General features: G+C 42.4%; 1 protein-coding gene across 3 annotated transcripts in view; it reads left to right on the top strand.

Moving 5' to 3' along the window:
• The window catches only part of LOC111980428 (uncharacterized), an 84,434-nt gene that overhangs the window by 5,570 nt on the left and 54,183 nt on the right, over window positions 1-24,681 (top strand). For all 3 annotated transcript variants that reach the window (XM_070449370.1, XM_024011160.2, XM_070449371.1), the window contains exon 3: window positions 9,153-9,730. In XM_070449370.1, the coding sequence (XP_070305471.1) occupies window positions 9,153-9,730 (578 nt within the window). The remainder of the gene's footprint in view (window positions 1-9,152; window positions 9,731-24,681) is intronic.

Here is a 24,681-nt window from a genome sequence, read left to right as displayed (position 1 = left end):
AAAGTTAACATGGCTGGCAATGTTTTTGACCTATAGAAGACCAGGTCATCGTCAAAGCCTATTTGAAGTCTACTTTTTGGGAGTATTAAAAATATACGTTATGCGTCGGGTAACCATTTAATATTCATTTGATGTAAGTTTGTGACTCAGGGTGCAGTGCTTAATCCTATCCCAACCAAGTGAGAGAGACATCCTCTGTCTGTCTGTCTGTCTGTCTGTCTGTCTGTCTGTCTGTCTGTCTGTCTGTCTGTCTGTCTGTCTGTGCTCATCCTTTGTGATGAGCTGGAGAATAATTGAATGAGGAGAGGTTCAGTTAAGGCCTCCCTGTGAAGGGTGAGGCAAACACAGTGATACCAGAGCTAGTTTACTGGTTGGAGTTATTCCAGGAGAGGCATTGTGCTAAAGGATCATGGGCTTTATGTTCTAATAATTCTAATATTATATGTTAATATAAATAGATTTAAATTATATAAATATATTTAATTGATCTTCTTTCATAATGTTCTCAGAGAACTAGATGGTGAAAACATATCCAATCCTTTTCCTACTAGTGTTCTTGAAGGAAAAGCAAACAAAGAGAGGAGCATGCTGTTGAGGAGTATTGTGATACAGCCCCCTGCCTTCAGATACAGCCTCTGACCACTCTGTAATCTATTGTGTCTGGACSTTGACAGCAGCTGTCTGATTGATTTGGTGACCCTAATTCTGTCCCCTTCCCCCCCCAGCCCCCACTTCTTAAGATTTGTCATGTTAAAATCTAGTCTGGTAGCACATTACTTTGTCTTCTTGTGGATACTGTCATCTCAAGGCAGGAAGTGAGTAGCTGAGGAAGTAAGAGAAACCACAACGTAAGAGAATGCTCTGGTTGCTGATTMCTAATGGACAAAGAGTGCAGGATGTCCATACACAGTGCCTTCAGAAAGTATTCACACCCCTTGTCTTTTTCCACATTTTGTTGTGTTACAGCCTGAATTTAAAATGGATRTAATTGAGATTCTTTGTCACCGGCCTACACACAGGCAGGTATTCTAGCGGTTGAGAGTGYTGGGCCAGTAACCGAAAGGTCGCTGGTTTGAACCCCAGAGCCGGCAAGATAAAAAAAAATATTCCGTTCTGCCCTAGAGATTGGCAGTTAACCCCCAACAACTGCTTCCAGGGCGCCGATGACGTGGACGTCGATTAAGGCAGCCCCCCGCACCACTCTGAATCAGAGGTGTTGGGTTAAATGCGGAAGACACATTTCGATTGAATGCATTCAGTTGTGCAACTGACTAGGTATTCCCTTCCATTCCCCATAATGTCAAAGTGGAATCATGTAAAAAAAAAAAAAAAGAATACTAAAAAATGAAAAGCTGAAATGTCTTAAGTCAATAAGTTTTCAACCCCTTTGTTATGGCAAGCCTAAATAAGTTCAGGAGTAAGAATTTGCTTAACAAGTCACATTAAGTTGCATGGACTCACTCTGTGTATCATGACACAAGGCGAGACCCAGATGCAGACACAGGAGGTAGATGGTTGGAGTCTTACAATATTTATTAATCCAAAAGGGTAAGGCAAAGGAATGGTCGTGGACAGGCAAAAGGGTCAAAACCAGTTCAGAGTCCAAAAGGTACCAAAGGGCAGGCAGAAGCAAGGTCAGGGCAGGCAGGATGATCAGGCAGGCGGGAAAGTAGTCCGGAGTCAGGCAGGGGTCAAAACCGGGAAGAGTATCAAAAAGAGAATAGCAAAAGGAAGAACACGCTGGTTGACTTGACTAACATACAAGACAAACTGGCACAGAGAGACAGGAAACACAGGGATAAATACACTGGGGAAAACAAGCGACACCTGGAGGGGGTGGAGACAATCACAGGAATAGGTGAAACAGATCAGGGCGTGACACTGTGTGCAATAAAGGGAAAGGGAAAGGGGGGTRCCTAGTCAGTTGTACAACTGAATGCATTCAACTGAAATGTGTTTTCTGCATTTAAGCCAACCCCTCTGAATCAGAGAGGTGTGGGGGGCTGCCTTAATCAACATCCACGTCTTCCTGGGGAACAGAGGGTCAACTGCCTTGCGCGGGGAAGAATGACAGATATTTACCTTGTCAGCTCGGGGATTCGATCCAGCAACCTTTCGGTTACTGGCCCAATAGTGTTTTAACATGATGTTTTCATGACTCTCTCATCACACACATCAAATCAAATCAAATTTTATCAAATCAAATTGTATTTGTCACATGCGCCGAATACAACATTACATTGAAATGCTTACTTACAAGCCCTTAACCAACAATGCAGTTTTAAGAAAATACCCCCCAAAAAAGTAAGAGATAAGAATAACAAATAATTAAAGAGCAGCAGTAAATAACAATAGCGGGGCTTTATACAGGGGGTGTCGGTACAAAGTGAATGTGCGGGGGTAGGGCTGTCGAGATAATTGAGGTAATATGTACATGTAGGTAGAGTTATTAAAGTGACTATGCATAGATAGTAACAGAGAAGGGGGTGCAATGCAAATAGTCCGGGTAGCCATTTGATTAGCTGTTCAGGAGTCTTATGGCTTGGGGGTAGAAGCTGTTTAGATGCCTCTGGGACCTAGACTTGGCGCTCTGATACCGCTTGCCATGCAGTAGCTAAGAGAACAGTCTATGACTAGGGTGGCTGGAGTCTTTGACAATTTTTAGGGTCTTCCTCTGACACTGCCTGGTATAGAGGTTCTGAATGGCAGGAAGCTTGGCCCCGGTGATGTACTGGGCCGTACGCACTACCCTCTGTAGTGCCTTGCTGTCGGAGGTCAAGYAGTTGACATACCAGGCAGTGATGCAGCCCGTTAAGATGCTCTCGATTGGTGCAGCTGTAAAACCTTTTGAGGATCTGAGGACCCATGCCAAATCTTTTCGATTATCTGTGAGGTCCCTCAATCGAGCTGTGAATTTCCAACACAGATTCAACCACAAAGATCAGGGAGGTTTTCCAATGCCCCGCAAAGAAGGGTAGATGGGGACAAGTAAAGAAATCTGACATTGAATATCCCTTTGAGCATAGTGAAGTTATTAATTATACTTTGGATGGTGTATCAATACACCCAGTCACTACAAAGATACAGGTGTCCTTCATAACTCTGTTGCCGGAGAGGAAGGAAACCGCTCAGTGATTTCACTATAAGGCCAATGGTGAGTTTAACAGAGTTTAATGGCTGTGATAGGAGAACTGAGGATGGATCAACAACATTGTAGTAACTCCACAATACTAACCTAATTGAAAGAGTGAAAAGACGGATGCCTGTACTTAATACAAATATTCCGAAGCATGCATCCTGTTTGCAACAAGGCACTAAAGTAATACTGTAAAATATGTGACAAAGCAATTAACACTTTGTCCTGAATACAAAGTGTTATGTTTGGGGCAAATCCAATACAACACATTACTGAGTACCACTCTCCATATTTTCAAGCRTAATGGTGGCTGTATTATGTTATAGATATGCTTGTTGTAATCGTTAAGGACTGGGGAGTTTTTCATGATGAAAAAGAAACTAAATGGAGCAAAGCACAGGCAAAATCCTAAAGGAATACCTGGTTCAGTCTGCTTTCCACCAGACACTGTGTCAGAAGGTGAGTGTAGCTGGTGCATGAAGTCAGGCGCAGGAGAGCAAAATGAGTGAGCAACGTACTTTACTCAAAAAATAAGGCACAAGGTAAACAAATACACTTGACCAATAACCAACGGTAAATATTACGCACGGGTGAAAACAGCACCCGTCGAAAAACCAGCCATCATGAACCGAACTGAACATAGAAATAATCACGCACAACAAACATGGGGGAAACAGAGGGTTAAATACATGAACATGTAATTGGATAATGAAAACCAGGTGTGTAGAAAATAAAGACAAAACCAATAGAAAATTAAAGATGGATCACCCGAACAAGGAGAGGGACCGACCTCGGCGGAAGTCGTTAAACACTGGAAGATTAATTCACCTTTCAGCAGGACAATAACCTAAAACACACTGCCAAATCTACACGAGATGCTTACCAAGAAAACAGTGAATGTTCCTGAGTGGCCGAGGTATAGTTTGGACTTAAATCTACTTGAAAATCTTTGGAAATACCTGAAAATGGTTGTCTAGCAATGATCATCGACTAATTTGACAGAGCTTGAAGAATTTTGAAAAGAATAATGGGCAAATGTTGCACAATCCAGGTGTGGAAAGCTCTTAGAGACTTACCCAGAAAGACTCAGCTGTAATCATTGCCAAAGGTGCTTCTACAAGGTAATGACTCAGGGGTGTGAATACTTAAGTAAATTAGATATTTCTGTCTTTCATTTTTAATGGGGTATTGTGTGTAGGTGGGTGGGGGGGGTTCAAAACAAGATGACACAATATCCACCAGTTTTGCCCGCTGGGAATGGTTCAATGAGATTGCTTTGATTCGTACATTCTATGCAGGGTATGCCTGAGTGGTATACCGTATACCGGGGTATTTGAAAAAGCAATTGTTGGATTTTTCAATGCCGTCAATACCGGCAAAACTGTTTCCTTTAAGTTTTTCAATAGAAGAATCAATTTCTTTTAGATTAAGTATTTATTGGGTCATTATGTTAGTATATTATGTATGTTTGTAATAGTGTGTTATATGTGAAAATGTGTTCGTATTATAAATTGTATTTTAATGTTTAAGGACTCTTGGAAGATTAGTCCAAATGGGGACTAAAAGAGATCCAAATAAAATCAAATAGACTTGAATATTTGTAGCTACCTTTTCAGTTAATTTCTGCAGACAACTTGTGTAATACATTAGGAGACAAAGCAGATTGTGTTCTTCATTTCACCTGTCACATTATTTTACATTATGAAAATTACCGTAGTTCCCCAGATCAGTTGACCCAGTCACGTCCTGAGCGCTCTGGAGCAGCTTTTCATCAAGGATCTCTCTGTACTTTTTTCCGTTAATCTTTTCCTCGATCTTAACTAGTCTTCCAGTCCCTGCCGCTGAAAAACATCCCCACAGCATGATGCTGCCACCACCATGCTTCACCGTAGGGATGGTGCCAGGTTTCCTCCAAAAGTGACGCTTGGCATTGAGGCCAAAGAGTTCATTTTTGGGTTCATCAGACCTTGTTTCTCATGGTCTGAGAGTCCTTTAGGCACCTTTTGGCAAACTCCAAGCGGGCTGTCATTTGCCTTTAACTGAGGAGTGGCTTCCGTCTGGCCACTCTACCATAAAGGCTTGATTGGTGGAGTGCTGCAGAGATGGCTGTCCTTCTGGAAGGTTCTCCCATCTCCACAGAAGAACTCTGGAGCTCTGTCAGGTGACCGTCAGGTCTTGGTCACCTCCCTGACCAAGCCCTTCTCTCCCTATTGCTCGGTCGACCAGCTCTAGGAAGAGTCTTGGTGGTTCCAAACTTCTTCCATTTGAGAATGATGACCTTCAATGCTGGGACCTTCAATGCTGCAGAAATGTTTTGGTGCCCTTCCCCAGTTCTGTGCCTCAGCACAATCCTGTCCCGGAGTTCTACAGACAATTCCTTCAACCTCATGACTTGGTTTTTGCTCTGACATGAACTGTCATATGCGGCACCTGATTATAGATAGGTGTGTGCCTTTCCAAATCATGTCCAATCAATTGAATTTACCACAGGTGGACTCAAGTTGTAGAAACAAGGATGATTAATGGAAATAGGATGCACCTGAGCTCAATTTCAAGTCTCATAGCAAAGGGTCTGAATACTTATGTAAATAATGTATATCTGTTTTTTATTTTTAATACATTTTCAAACATTTATTAAAACCTGTTTTTACTTTGTCATTATGGGGTGTTGTGTGTAGATTGACATGGAAAAACATTTATTTAATCAATTTTAGAATAAGGTTGTACTGTAGCAATGTGGATAAAGGGAAGGGCTCTGAATACTTTCCGAACGCATCTCCATAGGCCTTTAATTGCTAGTGTGACATAATTTTACCATCCTTATTTACAGTGTCATTCATAAACATGATACCTTCCTTGTAAAAGTTTTTTAAAGAAAATTTGTTGTTCCTTTATCAGTACATTGGAGTTTAGACATATCAAATTGTATTTGTCACATGCGCCGAATCCAACAGTGTGTAGACTTTACTCTGAATTGCTTACTTATGAGCCCTTTCCCAACAATGTAGAGTAAAAAAGTAAGAAAAACGTCCTAAAAATAACAATTAAAAAACTATATAAAAAGAGTACCGGTACTGAGTCAATCTGCAGGGGTATGAGGTAATTGAGGGAATATGTACATGTAGGTTAGGGTAAAAGTAACCAGGCAATCAGGAAAGATAATAAACAGAGTAGCAGCAGCTTATGTGAAAGTGTGTCTGTGTGAGTGTTTGTCTGTGTGTGGCGTTCAAATATACGCGTGGTCGTTGTGTGTGTTGGCGTGTCAGTGTAGTATGTGTGAGTGTGCATAGAGCGGTGCAAGAGAGTCTACAAATAAAAAGGGCTCAATGCAAATATCAGGGTAGCCATTGATGAACTGTTCAGCGTCTTATGGCACGGAAGTAGAAGCATTTTTGGCCCAGACTTGGCGCTCCGGTACTGCTTGCAGGTGCGGTAGCAGAGAAAACAGTCTGACTTGGGTGGCTGAGTCTTTGACATTTTTAGGGCTTTCCTCTGACACCGCCTGCAATTTATGACAAACTTTTATGGAATTATTCTCTTTTTTTCTTTAATTTACATAAGGTTATGAACATTTTCTCCCCATTTCCGTGGTATCCAATCGCTAGTAATTCAGTCTCATCGCTACAACTCCGTTACGGGCTCGGGAGAGACGAAGGTCGAAAAGCCATGCGTCCCCCAGCACAACCCAACCAAGCCGCAGCTGCTTAACAACCAATGTGTCGGAGAAACACCGTGTACTGTCCCTGGTTAGCGGCACGCGGCCCGGCCCGCCACAGGGTCGCTGGAGCGCGATGAGAAAAGGATTCCCTACCGGCCAAACCCTCCTAACCCGGACGACGCTATGCCATGTGCGTCGCCCACGGACTCCGGTCGCGCGCCGGCTTTGCGACAGAGCCTGGGCCGCGAACCCCAGATACTCTGGTGCGCGCTAGCACTGCGATGCAGTGCCCTAGACACTGCGCCACCCGGGAGGCCCATGATTCTCATTTACCATGAGATGTAGAGAAACATTTTCAGTTCTTACTGCTAATTTCTGCAATTTCTACATATTTTGTCATAGGGTGTGAGAAATGTTTTCAGTTTTTAATGGGATAGCTGAGTGAGATTGACTAACAAATCAATTGGGGCACCCGGTCGGTAATTCAACCATGATTACTACATGTTTAGATAGCTGGCTAGACTAAGTTACCAATCTAAAATATGTTAGCTGACATGGGCTAATTGAGTGCTGTGGTTGGAGGAACTGATAATAAACATTTGTAAAAAAAATATTTAGCTTCCTCATTCATAATGTCCTTTGGTGAGATAAGGATTTCTCTGTAGTTTTTTTAAGATAAATTAATCCTAATATGTTACTCAAACTCCTTTTGTTTTTGAGTCTAGATTATTCATTGCTTCTGTAGTACATTTTAGAGCCCGACCAATATGGATTTTTGGATCGGTTACCGATTTCCGTTTTAGAGCGGAAATATTCACGATAACGATATCTGCCAATATTTTTAATATTGTAGCTAGAATAAATTTAAATTCTGCATAGATTGTGGTTAAAACAGCCCTACAAAGCTAATTACAAATCTGCTAAAATTTTAGGAGCACCAGAAATATATATTTTTTGTATCCAGATTTCATATCGTCATACCGTTTCCTCTTCATCCCGGGATTTATCTATTCCCGCATAGCGCACAAGGGGCGCTAAAAACGCAAGAAAGGACCATTTACCAGAACGCTAACAAAATTAGCACAACTGCTAACAAAACTAGCACAAACTAATAGTGAAATCATGTAAACCCAGTTAGCTAAATGCTAACAAGCAAAAACGAACAAAACTAATTGCAAAGTCTGGCAAATCCAGCTCATAAAGTTATACAGCATAGCTAGTAGTTACTGAATGTCATTTTCGGTGAGTGTGGACATTTACAAGCTAAAGTGAACGAGAGAAATTAACAAAGGTTTGATGCATGCTTGTTTGGGGGTGGAGTTCGTTAGAATAATAGCCAGTGTGTAGAATAACACCCAAACATGCAAAGGAGGATATTACATTTTTCTACCTTTGTGTACCTATTTAGGATACATCAACATGAAGTGAATGGCGTTCATATTACACATTTCTGTATAGTACAGATCAAGGACCCATGATGTCATTCTGTTACCTTCATTCTATTATCGGGTGTTGATCCACTTCACTTACTCTAGTTCAATAACCAAAATAGKTTTTTTCAAACTCCAGGTCTCATGTCATAGCTGACACCCCATTCTTTCTGCAGACATCTTCGAATCTTAATTTGGAGTAGATATTTAAGAATTTATGGAAAATGTTATCACATAAAAAAACTTGMGGAGATTTTACTGTCATTCTGTTACTAAACTTTGCATCTGCACTGTTCCTCAAGTAAATGTGTTTTAGTCAAATTATCAGTGGCAATTGTTAAAAGTAGACTTCTGCATATAGGTGTGTGGTTTATTCAACTTTGCAATCCATAGTTTTTGCTTGGCATACATTTTGTGTTAAAATGTTAGTCTCAGCGTCACTCTGTTACTGTGGAATTGCCCAAATGCATGTGGTGCTCTTTTCCCTCTTTTCCCTCTGTATGACTCATCGGTTCACATGGCTATCTGYGGGGACATACCTATGTGCAACAAGCTGTAAACAAGGGGTCTATCTCATTTACGACCCTGGCTGGCTGCTGCGGTGCTGAGAGAGTTAACTGCATTGTGGGCAGGGCTATGGGGGAGGGGAGCGATGTGTGCTCCATAGACACATTTGCATTAGAGTGCCGCTGCTGCCTCTTAGCTGCTTCTGCTATAGAGGGCACAGCCGGTGGAAAGGGAAGAGGGAGAAAGAGAGTTTACCGGAATTTCACGATAATCTTACTCCTCTCTCGTCCCCTGTTCTACCCTTTTGCCAGGGTGCTGCTGTGCAATGCTGTGTCAGTGGCAAGCCTGCTGCTGAGAAAGTTAATCTGATTTGCTCTCACACACCCCTCTCTCTTTCTGTGTCATTCTCTTGTGGTKCCAGGCATTCCAAGGCACGGAAGAAAAGGGAGACGGAAGAGAGGAAGGAGTGCCGGGAGAGGCACTGGAGGACGAAGAGAGAGAGRGAAAGGAGAAAGGAGGAGAGCACAGCAGCAGCATATTGGACGATGCCGGGGGGTCCTCCAAGGACCAGCCCCTCGTCMCGCYCCCCTCAGTGGACTCTCCTTGCTCTCCGGTGAGCCCCCTGGGGCACGGCTCTCCCACGCCTCCTCCCCCTTTAGATGCCTTCTTCAGGAGACTAGGGAGTTTGTTCCACTTCAAGGCTGAACCAACCAGAGGAGCCCAGCTGCAGGAGGAACAGCAGCAGGCAGAGGAGGGAGGAGAAGGACAAGAGAAGGAGGAGGAGAAGACAGCATTAGCAGTGGTGTCTATTGAGCCAGACCTCTCAGGAATGACATGTGGTGCAGAGGTGGACCAGAACCACTGTGACTCTGCCGGGAGGCTGACGGGAAACAAGGACACTCGGCACACAGAGACAGAGGACAGGAGAGAGGGAGAGTCTGACTTACCTGGTGTAGCGACGTCCACACGGAGTCAAACGCACACAGACCTGGAGAAACCGTGAGTACTGTACTTCCTTCACATGCGTGCGTTTGTGTTTATGTCTGCATGTGCTTGTGTGCGTGCATGTATGTGTGCGTGCATTCATGAGTGCGTGTAATGGTTGAAGGGAGACAACTCCCTTCAATGTTGATCTATGTAATTGTCAATGTATGTGAACAACAAACAAGACATATTTTTGTTAATCCCAAGCCTCAGTTTCTCGCCCTTTCCTGGGTTGTTTCCGGAGCAGCACTTTGAGTTCCCTAAGATCCAGTTTAGTAATACGAATAGCTTGAACGGCTTAAAGCAGATTTGGGACAATAACAACAACAGCCAGGAAGTGTAAAGACCGTGGACAAACCTACCATTGCAGCCTGAGCTTAAAGAGGTATGAACTTCAAAGGCAGCCTTAGCGGATCTGCTAGTAATTAGCACTAGTGGTGCCCGGCCTGGAATCTACAGTGCATTCGGAAAGTATTCAGACTTCTTCCCTTTTTCCACATTTTGTTACATTACAGACTTATTCTGAAATTGCTTAAATACATGTTTTCCCTCATCAATCTACACATAATACCCCATAATGACAAAGCAAAAACATGTTTTTAGACATTTTTGCTAATAATGACAAAAAACAAAAAACTAAACACCTTATTTACGTAAGTATTCAGACCSTTTGCTATGAGACTCAAACTTGAGCTCAGGTGCATCCTATTTCCATTGATCATCCTTGAGATGTTTCCACAACTTGATTGGAGTCCACCTGTGGTAAATTCAATTGATTGGACATCATTTGGAAAGGCACACACCTGTCTATATATGGTCCCACAGTTGACAGTGCATGTCAGAGCAAAAACGAATCCATTAGGTCAAAGAAATTGTCCTTAGAGCTCAGAGACAAGATTGTGTCGAGGCACAGATCTGGGGAAGGGTACCAAAACATTTCTGCAGCATTGAAGGTCCCCAGGAATACAGTGGCCTCCATCATTCTTAAATGGAACCACCAAGATTCTTCCTAGAGCTGGCCCCCTGGCCAAACTGAGCAATCGGGGGAGAAGGGCCTTGGTCAGGGAGGTAACCAAGAACCCGATGGTCACACTGACAGAGCTCCAGAGTTCCTCTGTGGAGATGGGAGAACCTTCCAGAAGGACAACCATCTGCAGCACTCCACCAATCAGGCCTTTATGGTAGAGTGGCCCGACGGAAACTTGGAGTTTGCCAACAGGCACCTAAAGGACTCTCAGACCATGAAAAAGCAAGACTCTCTGGTCTGATGAAACCAAGATTGAACTCTTTGGCCTGAATGCCAAGCGTCACRTTTGGAGGAAACCTGGCACCATCCCTACGGTGAAGCATGGTGATGGTAGCATCCTGCTGTKGGGATGTTTTTCAGCAGCAGGGACTTGGGTACAGATAGAACCTTGATTAAAACCTGCTCAGGACCTCAGACTGGGGCAAAGGTTTAAAAGGACAACAACCCTAAGCACACAGCCAAGACAACACAGAAGTGGCTTCGGGACAAGTCTCTGAATGTCCTTGAGTGGCTCAGCCAGAGCCCGGACTTGAACCCAATCGAGCTTGAGAGGATCTGTAGGGAAGAATACAGGTGTGCCAAGCTTGAAGCGTCATACCCTGGAAGACTCAAGGCTGTAATCGCTGCCAAAGGTGTTTCAACAAAGTACTGAGTAAAGGGTCTGAATACTTATGTACAGTGGACTCCAAAATTACTGGCACACTTAACTGGCAATGCACAAACAATACTTAAAAATGTATAAACAATATAATTAAAGAGATAAACTCAAAATACCAAAATGTGAGAAATACTGTACTTTAATGTTTCAATGGAACCAACCAAAACCATTTGATAAAAAAAAAAAATCTATGTCCTCCAAATCAATGTTTTACAATTAATGGCACCCTTAAAGATTTTTGTAAATAACATCTACCAAAATTAAACCAGGAGTTAAATTCCACTTATTTACGTTTATTTAAGTCTTAAGGAACTATATTGAGCCATTACATCACTTCCTGTTTCACTAGGGTATAAAAATTAGGTAACACACATGCAATATCCCTTTGTCATCCAACACCATGAAGAAAACAWAAGAACTGGCAGTTCAAAAGAGACAGATGGTCGTAGACCTTCATAAATCTGGWAATGGCTACAAGAAGATCCACAAACGATTGAATATACCACTGAGCACTGTCAGGGCAATTATAAAAACATTCAAAAGATATGGAACAGTTGAAAACCTCACGGGTAGAGGACGCAAATGCATTTTACCCTCCAGGATAGGGAGGAGGATAGTGAGAGAACCAAAAAAATCCCCAAGAATCACTGTGAAAGAATTGCAGGCCTTGGTGGCGTCTTGGGGTGACCAGGTTTCAAAAAGCACCATCAGATGCCACCTCCACAACCACAGGTTCTTTGGAAGGGTTGCCAGAAGAAAGCCCTTTCTGACCCCAAGACACAGATGCAAGCGCTTGGAGTTTGTCAAATGTCATTTAAATTATGACTAGAAGAAGGTGCTGTGGTCAGATACAGCATCGGCATGTTTGGCGTCGAGACAGAGATGCATACAAGGAGAGGCACCTCATACCCATGGTGAAATATGGTGGTAGGTCAGTGATGTTTTGGGGCTGTTTTAATTAATGAATTCCACCAAGTATCAGGCAATTTTGGCTGACAATCTGGTTGCCTCTGCCAGAAGGCTGGGACTTTCCAACAAGACAATGACCCAAAACATACCTCAAGACCCACACAGAAATGGTTCTGTGACAACAAAATAAATGTTCTGCCATGGCCATCTCAGTCGCCGGACCTCAATCTAATCGAAAACCTGTGGGCTGTTGAAGAGGGCAAACCCAAGAATAYGAATGATCCTGAAAGGATCTGCATAGAGGAATGGTCCAAAATCCCTCCAAATGTGTTYYTTAACCTTGTCAAACATTACAGGAATAGACTCCATGCTGTTATCCTTACCAGAGGTGGTTGCACTAAGTACTAAATGAGGAGTGCCAATAATTATGAAACCTTGATTTTGGTGAAATTTATTTTCTATTAAATAATTGTATGATTTTTGTTGGTTCCATTGCAACATTAATAAAGTACAGTATTTCTCACATGTTGGTATTTTGAGTTAATCTCTATAATTATATTGTTTATATTTTTTTAAGTATTGTTTGTGCAGTCAGGGGTGCCATGTAATTTTGGAGCCCACTGTAAATGTGATTATGAGGTATTGTCATTATGAGGTATTGATGAGGTTAATTTTAGAATAAGGCTGTAATGTAACAAAATGTGGGGGGGAAATCAAGGCGTCTGAATACTTTCCGAATGCACTGTATTCCAGAGGTCTGAGGTGGCCCTTGGCATGGGTGTTAGCACACCTTGGCACCAGTGATGGGCACCGCGTGGGCAGGGGCTTGCGGACGGGCACCATCCCGATATGGATCCTTACACCATCACATGGTGGGATGAATGAGCCCTCGAGGCATCACAGAATGTTTGGGATACAACAGGCCTGTGTTGTGACACCCATACTGTTTGACAGTGCTGCCTTCCATGTGGCTACCAAACCAGAAGTAGGACAAAGTCCCACCAGGTACTGATCTACAATCAGTTTAGCATTTCCTCCGTAATGGTTAAAGTTAGTATTTGGGGGGATGGTAAACTGATCCTAGATCTGTACCTATGAAGAAGTTGGGAAATCTAGGGCATTCCCATGGTTGCTGCTACACTTGAAGGAAAGGAGATGGGCTCTGGGATCATATCAGGATAATGCTAACAGATTAGCAGGCAGCTTTATGTAAACCCACAGCCAGTTAAAAGAGGAAGGAGCCTTTCACTTAGATCAAATCCGCATCAGTTACCTCATGTTCCCCCCATGGAGAAAACCACTCATTTGTGTAGCTAACCGGTCATCCATACGGCTTTGTCTAAACAATGGACACATTGCATTCAGAGGGATAGGTTACCAAGGTCAGTTGGATGTGCTTCACGGGTACAGTAGCTGATGGGAGCAGTATAGATAAGAGAGGCTAATGCATGTACAGCAGGTACGTGCTATTTAGCAGTAGACAATGAGCTGTCACTACACCATTGAACACAAATCAAGCTAGTACTCAGAAGGGACCACCTATTCTTCCTAAGTCTTCCTGGAGACTCTTCTCAAACCTGAATACTGTTGGTCAGTGACCGAAAGAAGCAGTTTATTTTGATTTTTTTGGTTCCTCATTAACTTTTGCAGAAGCAGCAGCTACTCTTCCTGGGGTCCACAAAAAGCAGCATATGCATCAAAACACTGATACACTAATAGACAAACACAGTCACACAAATGTAAAAAACAAACAATACAAGCAATATAATAACAAAAATGGTTTGTTAGTGTGTTTGTTTGTCCCCTCACAGTCCCCGTCATTCATTATGGTGTGTGTGTACGTGTACATGTGTGTGTTTTGCCCACATTGGTAGCTGGGTCTCAGAGGAACAGCTGTGACAGACAGTGGCAGTGTGCGGCTGCGTATGCTAGGGTGTCACACGTGGGACTCTCTCTCTCTCTCACTCTCTCCCTGTCTCTCTTTCTCTCACTCTTTTTCACTTTGTCTMGCTCCCTCTCTCTCCCTATCTCTGTCTGTGACCTCTGGGCTGTTTTAACACCCTGTCCGTGCCAATATCAGCCAGGAGTGATTTTTTCCCCATGTCTCCAAATATACCAGGCCACAACAGGAGCTGGGGAGTGTTGAGGTAGAGGCAGATTCTCTCCTGATGTTCGGTTTCTCTGAGGATTGAGTTTGGAGGGACTTTACAGATTATGTTGGACTTGAAATGTTCCTCTTAAATGCTGTCTTTCAGTGCCTGTTAGGGTTTTTAGCCTGTGGTTATTTAGGTTGGCACAAAGGTGGACAGACAGAGTTGTCCCTGGACCCTGTAGTGCATCTCTACTCTCTGCCCATCAGCTCAGATTACACTGATGTGCACTTGTGTATCAGCACTGAGAGGTGACCATGACTATGCACCCCACACACACACACACAMACACACACACACACACACACACACCAGGGTTTCCGTTAGCTKGTACAGTGGGTTGCGAAAGTATTCACCCCCCTTGACATTTTTCCTATTTTGTTGCCTTACAACCTGGAATTAAAATRGATTTTTTTGGTGTTTGTATCATTTGATTTACACGAAATGCTTACCACTTTAAAGATCCAAAATATTTTTTCTTGTGAAACAAACAATAAATAAGACTAAAAAAGCTATTCACCCCCCAAAGTCAATATTTTGTAGAGCCACCTTTTGCAGCATGTCACGCCCTGACCTTAGAGAGCCTTTTTATGTCTCTAGTTGGTTTGGTCAGGGTGTGATTTGGGGTGGGCATTCTATGTTTTGTTTTCTATGTTTTGGCCGGGTATGGTTCTCAATCAGGGACAGCTGTCTATCGTTGTCTCTGATTGGGAACCATACTTAGGTAGCCCTTTTTCCCTCCTTTCAGTGTGGGTAGTTGACTTTGTTGGAAAGATTTTTCAAATAGGCCTACTGTGAGGAACTATTAGGCTATCATTCACAATGATCGTTGACTTACTGTGTGAAGTGAAGAAAGAATTACTGAGAAGCTCAGCTCATTAGTGGTGGACATGGTGAGTTAAGACAATCARAAATCAAAACATCCCCAAATTGGCACTTTCCTACATTTTCGCACAGCAGGCCAGGTAGTCTACTTCAATGCGTGCTCAGGCGTGCACGCTCCCTCAGGCGTGCACGCTCCCTCAGGCGTGCACGCTCCCTCAACATTAACAAGACAGAGAGACCAGACCCATGCTCGCTGCTTACATGGAGCAAACAAAAGACAATGAAAAATGTACCAGTCGACTTCTAGTAAATCTTTGTTTTCATTTCAACAAATGACTATTTGTGACGTGCTAGATGCCTTGCTTATGATTGATGTTAATAAAAATCCACTGGAGCTGATATGCTTGATCCATTTTTGCTGCAGGTCTCTGCCCCCCTGATTGCTGAATCATTAACCCGTATTTTTAACCTGACGATTATATCTGGTACTATCCCCAAAGTTTGGAAGGTGGCCCATGTAGTCCACCTTCACAAAGGTGGTGACCCTTGTGACCTAAATAATTATCGGCCTATTTCTAAACTTTCTTGCCTAGCTAAAATATAAGAATCCTTGATTAATTTTCTTATCTTTGAAATGTATTCTAAATGTACATCAGTCAGGTTTTAGACCAGGTCATAGCACTATCTCTAGTGCATCCCTAGTTATAAATGATGTGGTTAACTGTATGGATAAAAGGCAACATTATGCTGCCTCCTTCATTGACCTGTCAAAGGCTTTCGGTAATGTTGATCACTCACTGCTAATTCAGAGGCTTTCCTCAATTGGCTGAGACCAGGCTTCATGTAACCTGTTTAAGAATTACTTGACAGATATAACTCAATTTATATCTACTGATGGTGTTAAATCAGGTTTCCTGAATATTACAAAAGGTGTCCCACAGGGGTCGATTCTAGGTCCTGTACTTTTGACTGTTTACATTAACAATGTCTCCAAAAAATATTGTAACCAGCACTTACTTGTATGCCAATGATACTGGTGTATGCTATTGCCCCCACAGTTGACCAGACTCTATCTGAACTACAGTCTGCCTTCATCATATTACAGAAAAACTTGATTGACCTGAAATTAGTACTGAATAATGCAGGTAAAACTAAGTATATGTTGTTCTCTAGAGCGCATAAAAATAAGTCTAATGATTTAAGCATATGCACTTTGGATGGTGTCCAAATTGATCATGTCCGTGCTTACAAAAATCTGGGCTTCTGGATAGATGAAAAGCTGTCTTTTAAAAAGCATATTGATGAGTTAATTAAGAAGCTGAGGGAAAAAATTGTGATTCTTCTATAKAAATAGGTCCTGCTTCTCGCTAAATAGTAGACATCAGGTTATTCAGTTGACGTACCTATCGGTCAAATACTATGGTGACATCCTCTATATGAACGCAGCTGCCACTTCATTAAAGCCGTTAGATGCAGTTGGTCATAGYGCACTGCGGGCAACAATTTTAGTACTCATCACTGCATTCTCAACCAGAAAATTGGTTGGCCCTCATTGATGTCACTTAGGTTGATACATTGGTATGTTTTAATTTACAGTTGAAGTGGGAAGTTTACATACACCTTAGCCAAATACATTTAAACTCAGTTTTTCACAATTCCTGACATTTAATCCTCGTAAAAAATTACCTGTCTTAGGTCAGTTAAGATCACCACTTTATTTTAAGAATGTGAAATGTCAGAATAATAGTAGAGAGAATGATTTATTTAATATTTTATTTCTTTCATCACATTCCCAAGTGGGTCAGAAGTTTACATACACTCAATTAGTATTTGGTAGCATTGCCTTTAAATTGTTTAAACTTGGTCAAACGTTTCGGGTAGCCTTCCACAAGCTTCCACAAATAAGTTGGGTGAATTTGGCCCATTCCTCCTAACAGAGCTGGTGTACTGAGTCAGGTTTGTAGGCCTCCTTGCTCGCACACACTTTTTCAGTTCTGCACACAAGATTTCTATAGGATTGAGGTCAGGGTCTTTGTGATGGCCACTCCAATACCTTGACTTTGTTGTCCTTAAGCCATTTTGCCACAACTCTGGAAGTATGCTTGGGGTCATTTTCAATTTGGAGGACCCATTTGCGACCAAGCTTTAACTTCCTGACTAATGTCTTCAGATGTTGCTTCAATATATCCACATAATTTTTCTTTCCTCATGATGCCATCTATTTTGTGAAGTGCACCAGTCCCTCCTGCAGCAAAGCACCCCCACAACATGATGCTTCAACAGTTGGATGGTGTTCTTCGACTTGCAAGCCTCCCCTTTTTCCTCCAAACAAACGATGGTCATTATGGTCAAACAGTTCTATTTTTTGTTTTCATCAGACCAGAGGACATTTCTCCAAAGTACGATATTTGTCCCATGTGCAGTTGCAAACCGTGGTCTGGCTTTTTTTATGGCGGTTTTGGAGCAGTGGCTTCTCCTTGCTGAGCGGCCTTTCAGGTTATGTCGATATAGGACTCATTTTACTGTGGATATAGATACTTTTGTACCTGTTCCTCCAGCATCTTCACAAGGTCCTTTTGCTGTTCTGGGATTGATTTTCCACTTTTCCACAAAAGTACGTTCATCTCTAGGAGACAGAACGCGTCTCCTTCTGAGCCGGTATGACGGCTTGCGTGGTCCCCATGGTGTTTATACTTGCGTACTATTGTTTTGTACAGATGAAACGTGGTACCTCAGGCGTTTGCAAATTGCTCCCAAGGATGAACCAGACTTGTGGGAGCGTCCTACAATTGTTTTTCTGAGGTCTTGGCTGATTTATTTTATTTTCCCATGATGTCAAGCAAAGAGGCACTAGTTTGAAGGTGGCTTGAAATACATTCACAGGTCCAAGATTGAGTCAAATGATGTCCAATGTAGCCCTATCAGAAGCTTCTAAAAGCCATGACATAATTTTCTGGCATTTTCCAATCTGTTTAAGGCAGTCAACTTAGTATATGTAAACTTGGTGACCCACTGGAATTGTGATACTGTGAAATGATCTGTCTGTAAACAAACTGTTGGAATAATTACTTTGTGTCATGCACCCTAACCGACTTGCAAACAGTAGAGTTGTGTAGCAAGAAACTTGTGGAGTGGTTGAAAAACGAGTTTTATGACTCCCACTAAGTGTATTGTAAAACTTCCGACTTCAACTGTATAAAGCCCTTTACAAAAAGTCCCACTGTACCAAACACATCATTACTAAACTTTACACATATGATTTCCACACCCGGTCTCAGGAATTACTAACTCTGAAATTCCTTTTGTCCTCTAATGAGTTAGGTAAATCAGCTTTTAGGTTGTCTTGCACCTTATTTTTTGAATATCTTTAAAATGTTCTAAATTTGATGTAGGGCAGGGTTCCCCAACTCGCGGCCAAATTTGGCCCGTAGGTGGTTTATTTTGGCCCCCAAGGTTTCTGAACCTCCCCAACAACAAAAAACAAAAAACAAAATTGTTGGACATTAAAAAAACTGTAAAAACATTAGGAAATCAGCACCAAGTGATTTCTTTTGGGAAATCTGTCCAAGTAGTTCCACGCATATTAGAGGGACACGTGATCATATCCAAATGTTAAGCAAAGTTTGAAGTTATTATGTTTAGATCAAAATATTTATCTGTTTGGGCTTCTTGTGGTCAATTTTGCAGTCTACAAATTATTTGTAATTATGTTCCGGCCCCGACCATCCTCTCAAAGAAAGAAACGGGCCTGTGGCTGAATCTAGTTGTTGACCCTGCTCTAGGGCAATTCAGAAAGCTGATTGAGGACCTTATTACTGATAATGTGTTCGTTTTTTTATGACCTTGTTTTAGTTTCTGCTGCATTTTGTATTTATATATTTTTTTAAAGCGCGGCTTTTGTGGCGCGATGGTAACGATGCTCAAGGGTGACTGTTGTCGATGTGTGCAGTGGGTCCCTGGTTCAAGCCCAGGTAGGGCGAGGACGATGGACGGAAGCAATACTGTTACATGTGTCAATGACAACTCGTAAATGATGGTTATGAAATAAACCAAAACTTGGTTTCCTACAAGTGTAGCTGGTTGTGAACTCTCCTAACAACGTTTCCACCCCGAGAATAAAAATTAATAATGACTGTAGGCCTAATTAATTTACAGAAATTAATGTATCCAAATAACGGGGATTAACAGTACATTACTACTGGTAACCTATGTAATGGAGACTGATACAAAGAATCAATCAAAGGGCAAACAATATACACAATACATTTTTATTGAACCTTTATTTAACTAGGCAAGTCATTTAAGAACACATTCTTATTTTACAATGACGCCTAGAAACGGTGGGTTAACTGCCTTGTTCAGGGTCAGAAACGACAGATTTTTTACCTTGTCAGCTCAGGGATTCAATCTTGCAAACCTTACGGTTAACTAGTCAACGCGCTCTAACCACCTGCCTCACGAGGAGCCCGCCTGTTACGCGAATGCAGTAAGAAGCCAATGTAAGTTGCTAGCTACATTAAACTTATCTTATAAAAAACAATCAATCATAATCACAGTTATAACTACACATGGTTGATGATATTACTAGTTTATCTAGCGTGTCCTGCGTTGCATATATCGCTGCAGTGGCGCATTCGCGAAAAAGGACTGTCGTTCCTAAGTGTACCTAACCATAAACATCAATGCCTTTCTTAAAATCAATACCGGAAGTATATATTTTTAAACCTGCATACTTAGCTAAAGAAATCCAGGTTAGCAGGCAATATTAACCAGGTGAAATTGGTCACTTCTTTTGCGTTCATTGCACGCAAGTCAGAGTATATGCAACAGTTTGGGCCGCCTGGCTCATTGCGAACTAATTTGCCAGAATTTTACGTTATTAGACATAACATTGAAGGTTGTGCAATGTAACAGGAATATTTAGACTTATGGATGCCACCCCATTAGATAAAAATACGTAACGGTTCCGTATTTTCACTGAAAGAATGAACTTTTTGTTTTCGAGATGATAGTTTCCGGATTCAACCATATAATGACCTAAGGCTCGTATTTCTGTGTGTTATATGTTATAATTTAAGTCTATGATTGATAGAGCAGTCTGACTGAGCGATGGTAGGCACCAGCAGGCTCGTAAGCATTCATTCAAACAGCACTTTTGTGCGTTTTGCCAGCAGCTCTTTGCAATGCTTCAAGCATTGCGCTGTTTATGACTTCAAGCCTATCAACTCCCGAGATTTAGGCTGGTGTAACCGATGTGAAATGGCTAGCTAGTTAGCGGGGTGCGCGCTAATAGCGTTCAAACGTCACTCGCTCTGAGATTGAAGTAGTTGTTTCCCTTGCTCTGCATGGTAACGCTGCTTCGAGGGTGGCTGTTGTCGATGTGTTCCTGGTTCGTGCCAGGGAGAGGGATGGAAGCTATACTGAATTAAACATTTCCCGTCACCCTGACACACACACACACACACACACACCTGGCCCCTAAGCTCGTTATCAAACACTATTAGGTATGCAAAACTATACGCCAACCACTGCACTATTACATTTTCCACACCCACAGTATGTGGTGAAAGTGACGGCTTATCGCATATTGAACAAATCCAGGCATTAGGTGCCCCATTGAAATGCATTAGCCTGTTGATTCATAATGGATGGACAGCCAAGGCAGATGGATGGTCTGAGATACTGTATCCTCCACAGATGGTGTTAATGGAGACTGTGAGACACAGAGGCCCTGCGGTCCACAGGCAGTTCTGTTCGGTTTTGCCCCCTGTTATGGAATAGAGATGAAAGCAGTAGTCAGACTGTGCAGTAAGGAATAACAGAAAGACACCATGACCTCTGCAGAAGAGAGGAGTGTGGAAATGGAGTGAAAGATGTGGGAAGTGGAGTGAAGAGAGAGTAGTGTGGGAAGTGGAGTGAAGAAGAGAAGGAGTGTGGAAAGTGGAGTGAAGAAGAGAAGGAGTGTGGAAGTGGAGTGAAGAAGAGAAGGAGTGTGGGAAGTGGAGTGAAGAAGAGAAGGAGTGTGGGAAGTGGGTGAAGAAGAGAAGGAGTGTGGGAAGTGAGTGAAGAAGAGAAGGAGTGTGGGAAGTGGAGTGAAGAAGAGAAAGGAGTGTGGGAAGTGGAGTGAAGAAGAGAAGGAGTGTGGGAAGTGAGTGAAGAAGAGAAGGAGTGTGGAAGTGGAGTGAAGAAGAGAAGATGTGGGAAGTGGAGTGAAGAAGAGAAGGAGTGTGGGAAGTGGAGGTGAAGAAGAGAAGGAGTGTGCGCAGGGAGCTGGGGAGAATGGGGGAAAAAATCACAGAGGAATGCGAGAGTCATGATAAGAAAATACATTTGAAATGCAAAATAACAAACAACTGTGGAGTCAGGACATTTGGCTGCGCTGGGTGAGACCCACTTGATTAGTATACTCCCTAGATGATCTGTAGATGCTCGTTATCAACAAACTATCAGTTTCATTTCTTAATATCATTTGCAATTCTGTTGATGTCAATAAATACATTCACAACTATCTTCATAAGTTATCCAGTTTCTGCATGTGCAGCTGATAAACTGATGTAGAGGTGTTGCCACAGGACTGATTTCTTCATACTGCGCCGCCGTTCCCACTGGCTTTTTGTCCGGGTCTCCACCACCGCTCCCACAAGAAAATGTCCCGAACCTGACCGATGTCCTGCAAATGTTATTTTAGGCCTTATGCGACGCAGCTCACTTGGCAGCCATGGTCCCACCAAATTTTGCGCCCTATAGGTAATATCAAAATGCGCAAAAATAACCTACGAAATATGTCAAATTTCCAGAGATTCTCACATGGCCCATTATATTAGTCTCTCAATATTACTGGGCTATATCAGCCAATATGCTAAGACTTAGTTTGAAGAGAGCAGAGTTGGAGCGAGAGCAGACACCTTGTACTTTCTTTTGAGCTACGTTTTGCTAGTTTTGCATACCTTTTAGGAGCGGGGCGATTTTCAGACTGAGACAAAAATGGGTGATCAATATGTATTTCAAGGCAATGTAATAAACTATAGCCTAATCATATCTAGGAATTTTATTTCCTTAGAAAGATAACTGCCCCGCCCATCCAGAGCCTAGAACAGGGATCATCAACTAGATTCAGCCGCTGGCCTATTTTCTTTCTTAGCAGATGATCGGGGGCCAAAACATGTTTACAATAGTTTGTAGACTACAAATTGACAAACAGATATAATATTTGACTAAAACATAATCATTTCAAACCTTGCTTACATTTGGATATGATCTGTCTCTCTAATATATGTGTAAAAAACTTGAACACAGATTTCCCAAATTAAAATCACTTGGAGCTATTTCCTGTGTTTTTTTGCAGTTTTTATGCCCAACAAAGAAACTTTTTTCTTCTCCTATGTAACATTTTTTGTTGTTGTCTCAGAATAATTGGGGGGCAAATAAAACCACATGAGGCCAAATTTGGGCGCGAGTTGGAAACTCTGGCCTATAGCCTACCTCTATTTAATTGATACCACATACCTATCCTGCACGCCCAACTAGGAGAGGAGAGGTAGGCTACTGACTGAAGCAGCAATAAGGATGAGAGCAAACACTTGCACTTTCTCTTGAGCTACATTTGCATAGGTTTAGGCTTGGGCGGTATCCAGAATTGTCCATACTTCATCCAGCACTAACACAAGGGACGCTATTTCAAACCCCACTGAGCCTTTTTAATCCGAAGGTTAGGCAATACTACAAGTACAGTGTCAATCCCATAGAAAATGCTAACCAAATGCTATCAAGTGCAATTGCGAACTTTTTATACAGTCTCTGACCTAAAGTATTTGCAGGACAGACATCCCAGCTCTTAAAGTTCTACAAGTAATCAAAAAAATGCTACTCACATTTGCTGCACGCACCAAACAAATATTAGAGAGAAAAAGAAGAGGTGTGTAGAGTGAAGAGGGACGAGATAGATCGTCGAGAATTGTCATTGAAGGTGAAGCTGAATTCCACTTGCTTGGTGAAAAGTAGGCCAAACAACAATATATTCATAGCACAGCAATTAACTAGCAGGAGAGTGGAGTAGCCACTCAGACGGCTGGGGCTGACCGCTGGGGACAAATGAAATGAAAATAAATTAAATGGAGGATGTCGAGTTTGTCCTGCAGGGTGTAAGAAGGGAAATGAACAGCACAGGTTGCAGGGAGGAGAAACATCTGAGTGCAAAAAGGAAATAAAGAACGCCACTTGATTAAATAGGGATTGGAAAGCACTGTCTGGCCAATAGTTATCAAAACACCACCAGTGGATTCTCCTCATCGCACATACGCAAATGTCCATGAGCTACAAATAGAATGAGAGATGAAAGGGAAGAGTGGGCGCGAGCGAGAGGGAAAGAGAGGGAGAGGAAGAGATCGTTTTTTCTCGGAGGGGAAGCTTGCTGTTTGAGATAAGCCACCGGCGGATAACTAAAGACAGACCACAGCAGACCAGAAACCCACAGCGTACACACACGCACGCCACACCAAAAGACATGCAGCATCGAGTCCGCAGACAGCATACCAGACATTCACACCACAGTCCATACACCATTGAATCCACAGACACGACACACCATGAAGGACACCCATGTATACTTGTGTCAATGAAGGCATGTTAACTTATCTAGCTGCTACTGAGTCATTCAACATTCCTACATAGTATGCCATATTGTGAGCTGAAAATCACTGAAACTGAGGGGAACATTTCATTGGCAATGTTTCACATTCATTCTGGCACTATGCTATGCTATACATGTTGTAGATGCTGACCTTGATTGAATATGAATGTTTTGTGTCCTCACCTCAAGACTCAAAACACAAGAGCAGTTGACTTCTGGAAAGTTGAGCATGACTTTGAAAGTCTGTTACTGCAGGAGATGAACTAGTAGCTTATTTAGAAGCTTATTTTAGAGCACAAATCTTACAGGGCTACATTCTTTGACATTGGTTTCTGTGATTCCGCCAGTTCTGTCATTGATCATGGTAAATATGTAGGCTGGGTGTGTGTTCAGGAAGCCAGAGAGCGAGATAATTGTCCAGTGCAGGCTAGGGTGCCTGGTTATTGTGTGTGTGGGTTGGGTGGGTGGGGCGTCTGGCTCTAGCTAAGCCCTCCTGGCAGCCAGTCAGTTACTGGTGCTAAGTCAGGTGGGGAGCTATGCATGGAAACACAGGAATCTTGATCCTTTGACACTAGAGCGTGCTTACGTGCTCACACCCACACACTGTCGTTGACTGATTCATACAGCACAGCATGTAGAGGGAAATGTTTGTAAATGATTCCGTCTGTGCGCCCGAGATGCTGGCAGGAGAGCATCACTGGTTGGAATGGTTTCAGCCATTTGGCTGGGGAGCGAGAGTGTGAGCATGGCATCATTTGCACGAATGAA

This window comes from Salvelinus sp. IW2-2015, linkage group LG20, assembly GCF_002910315.2.
Source record: "Salvelinus sp. IW2-2015 linkage group LG20, ASM291031v2, whole genome shotgun sequence".
NCBI classification, from domain to species: domain Eukaryota; kingdom Metazoa; phylum Chordata; class Actinopteri; order Salmoniformes; family Salmonidae; genus Salvelinus; species Salvelinus sp. IW2-2015.
The sequence above is the reverse complement of the archived record's forward strand: the minus strand, read 5'-3'. Positions and strand labels throughout refer to the sequence as shown.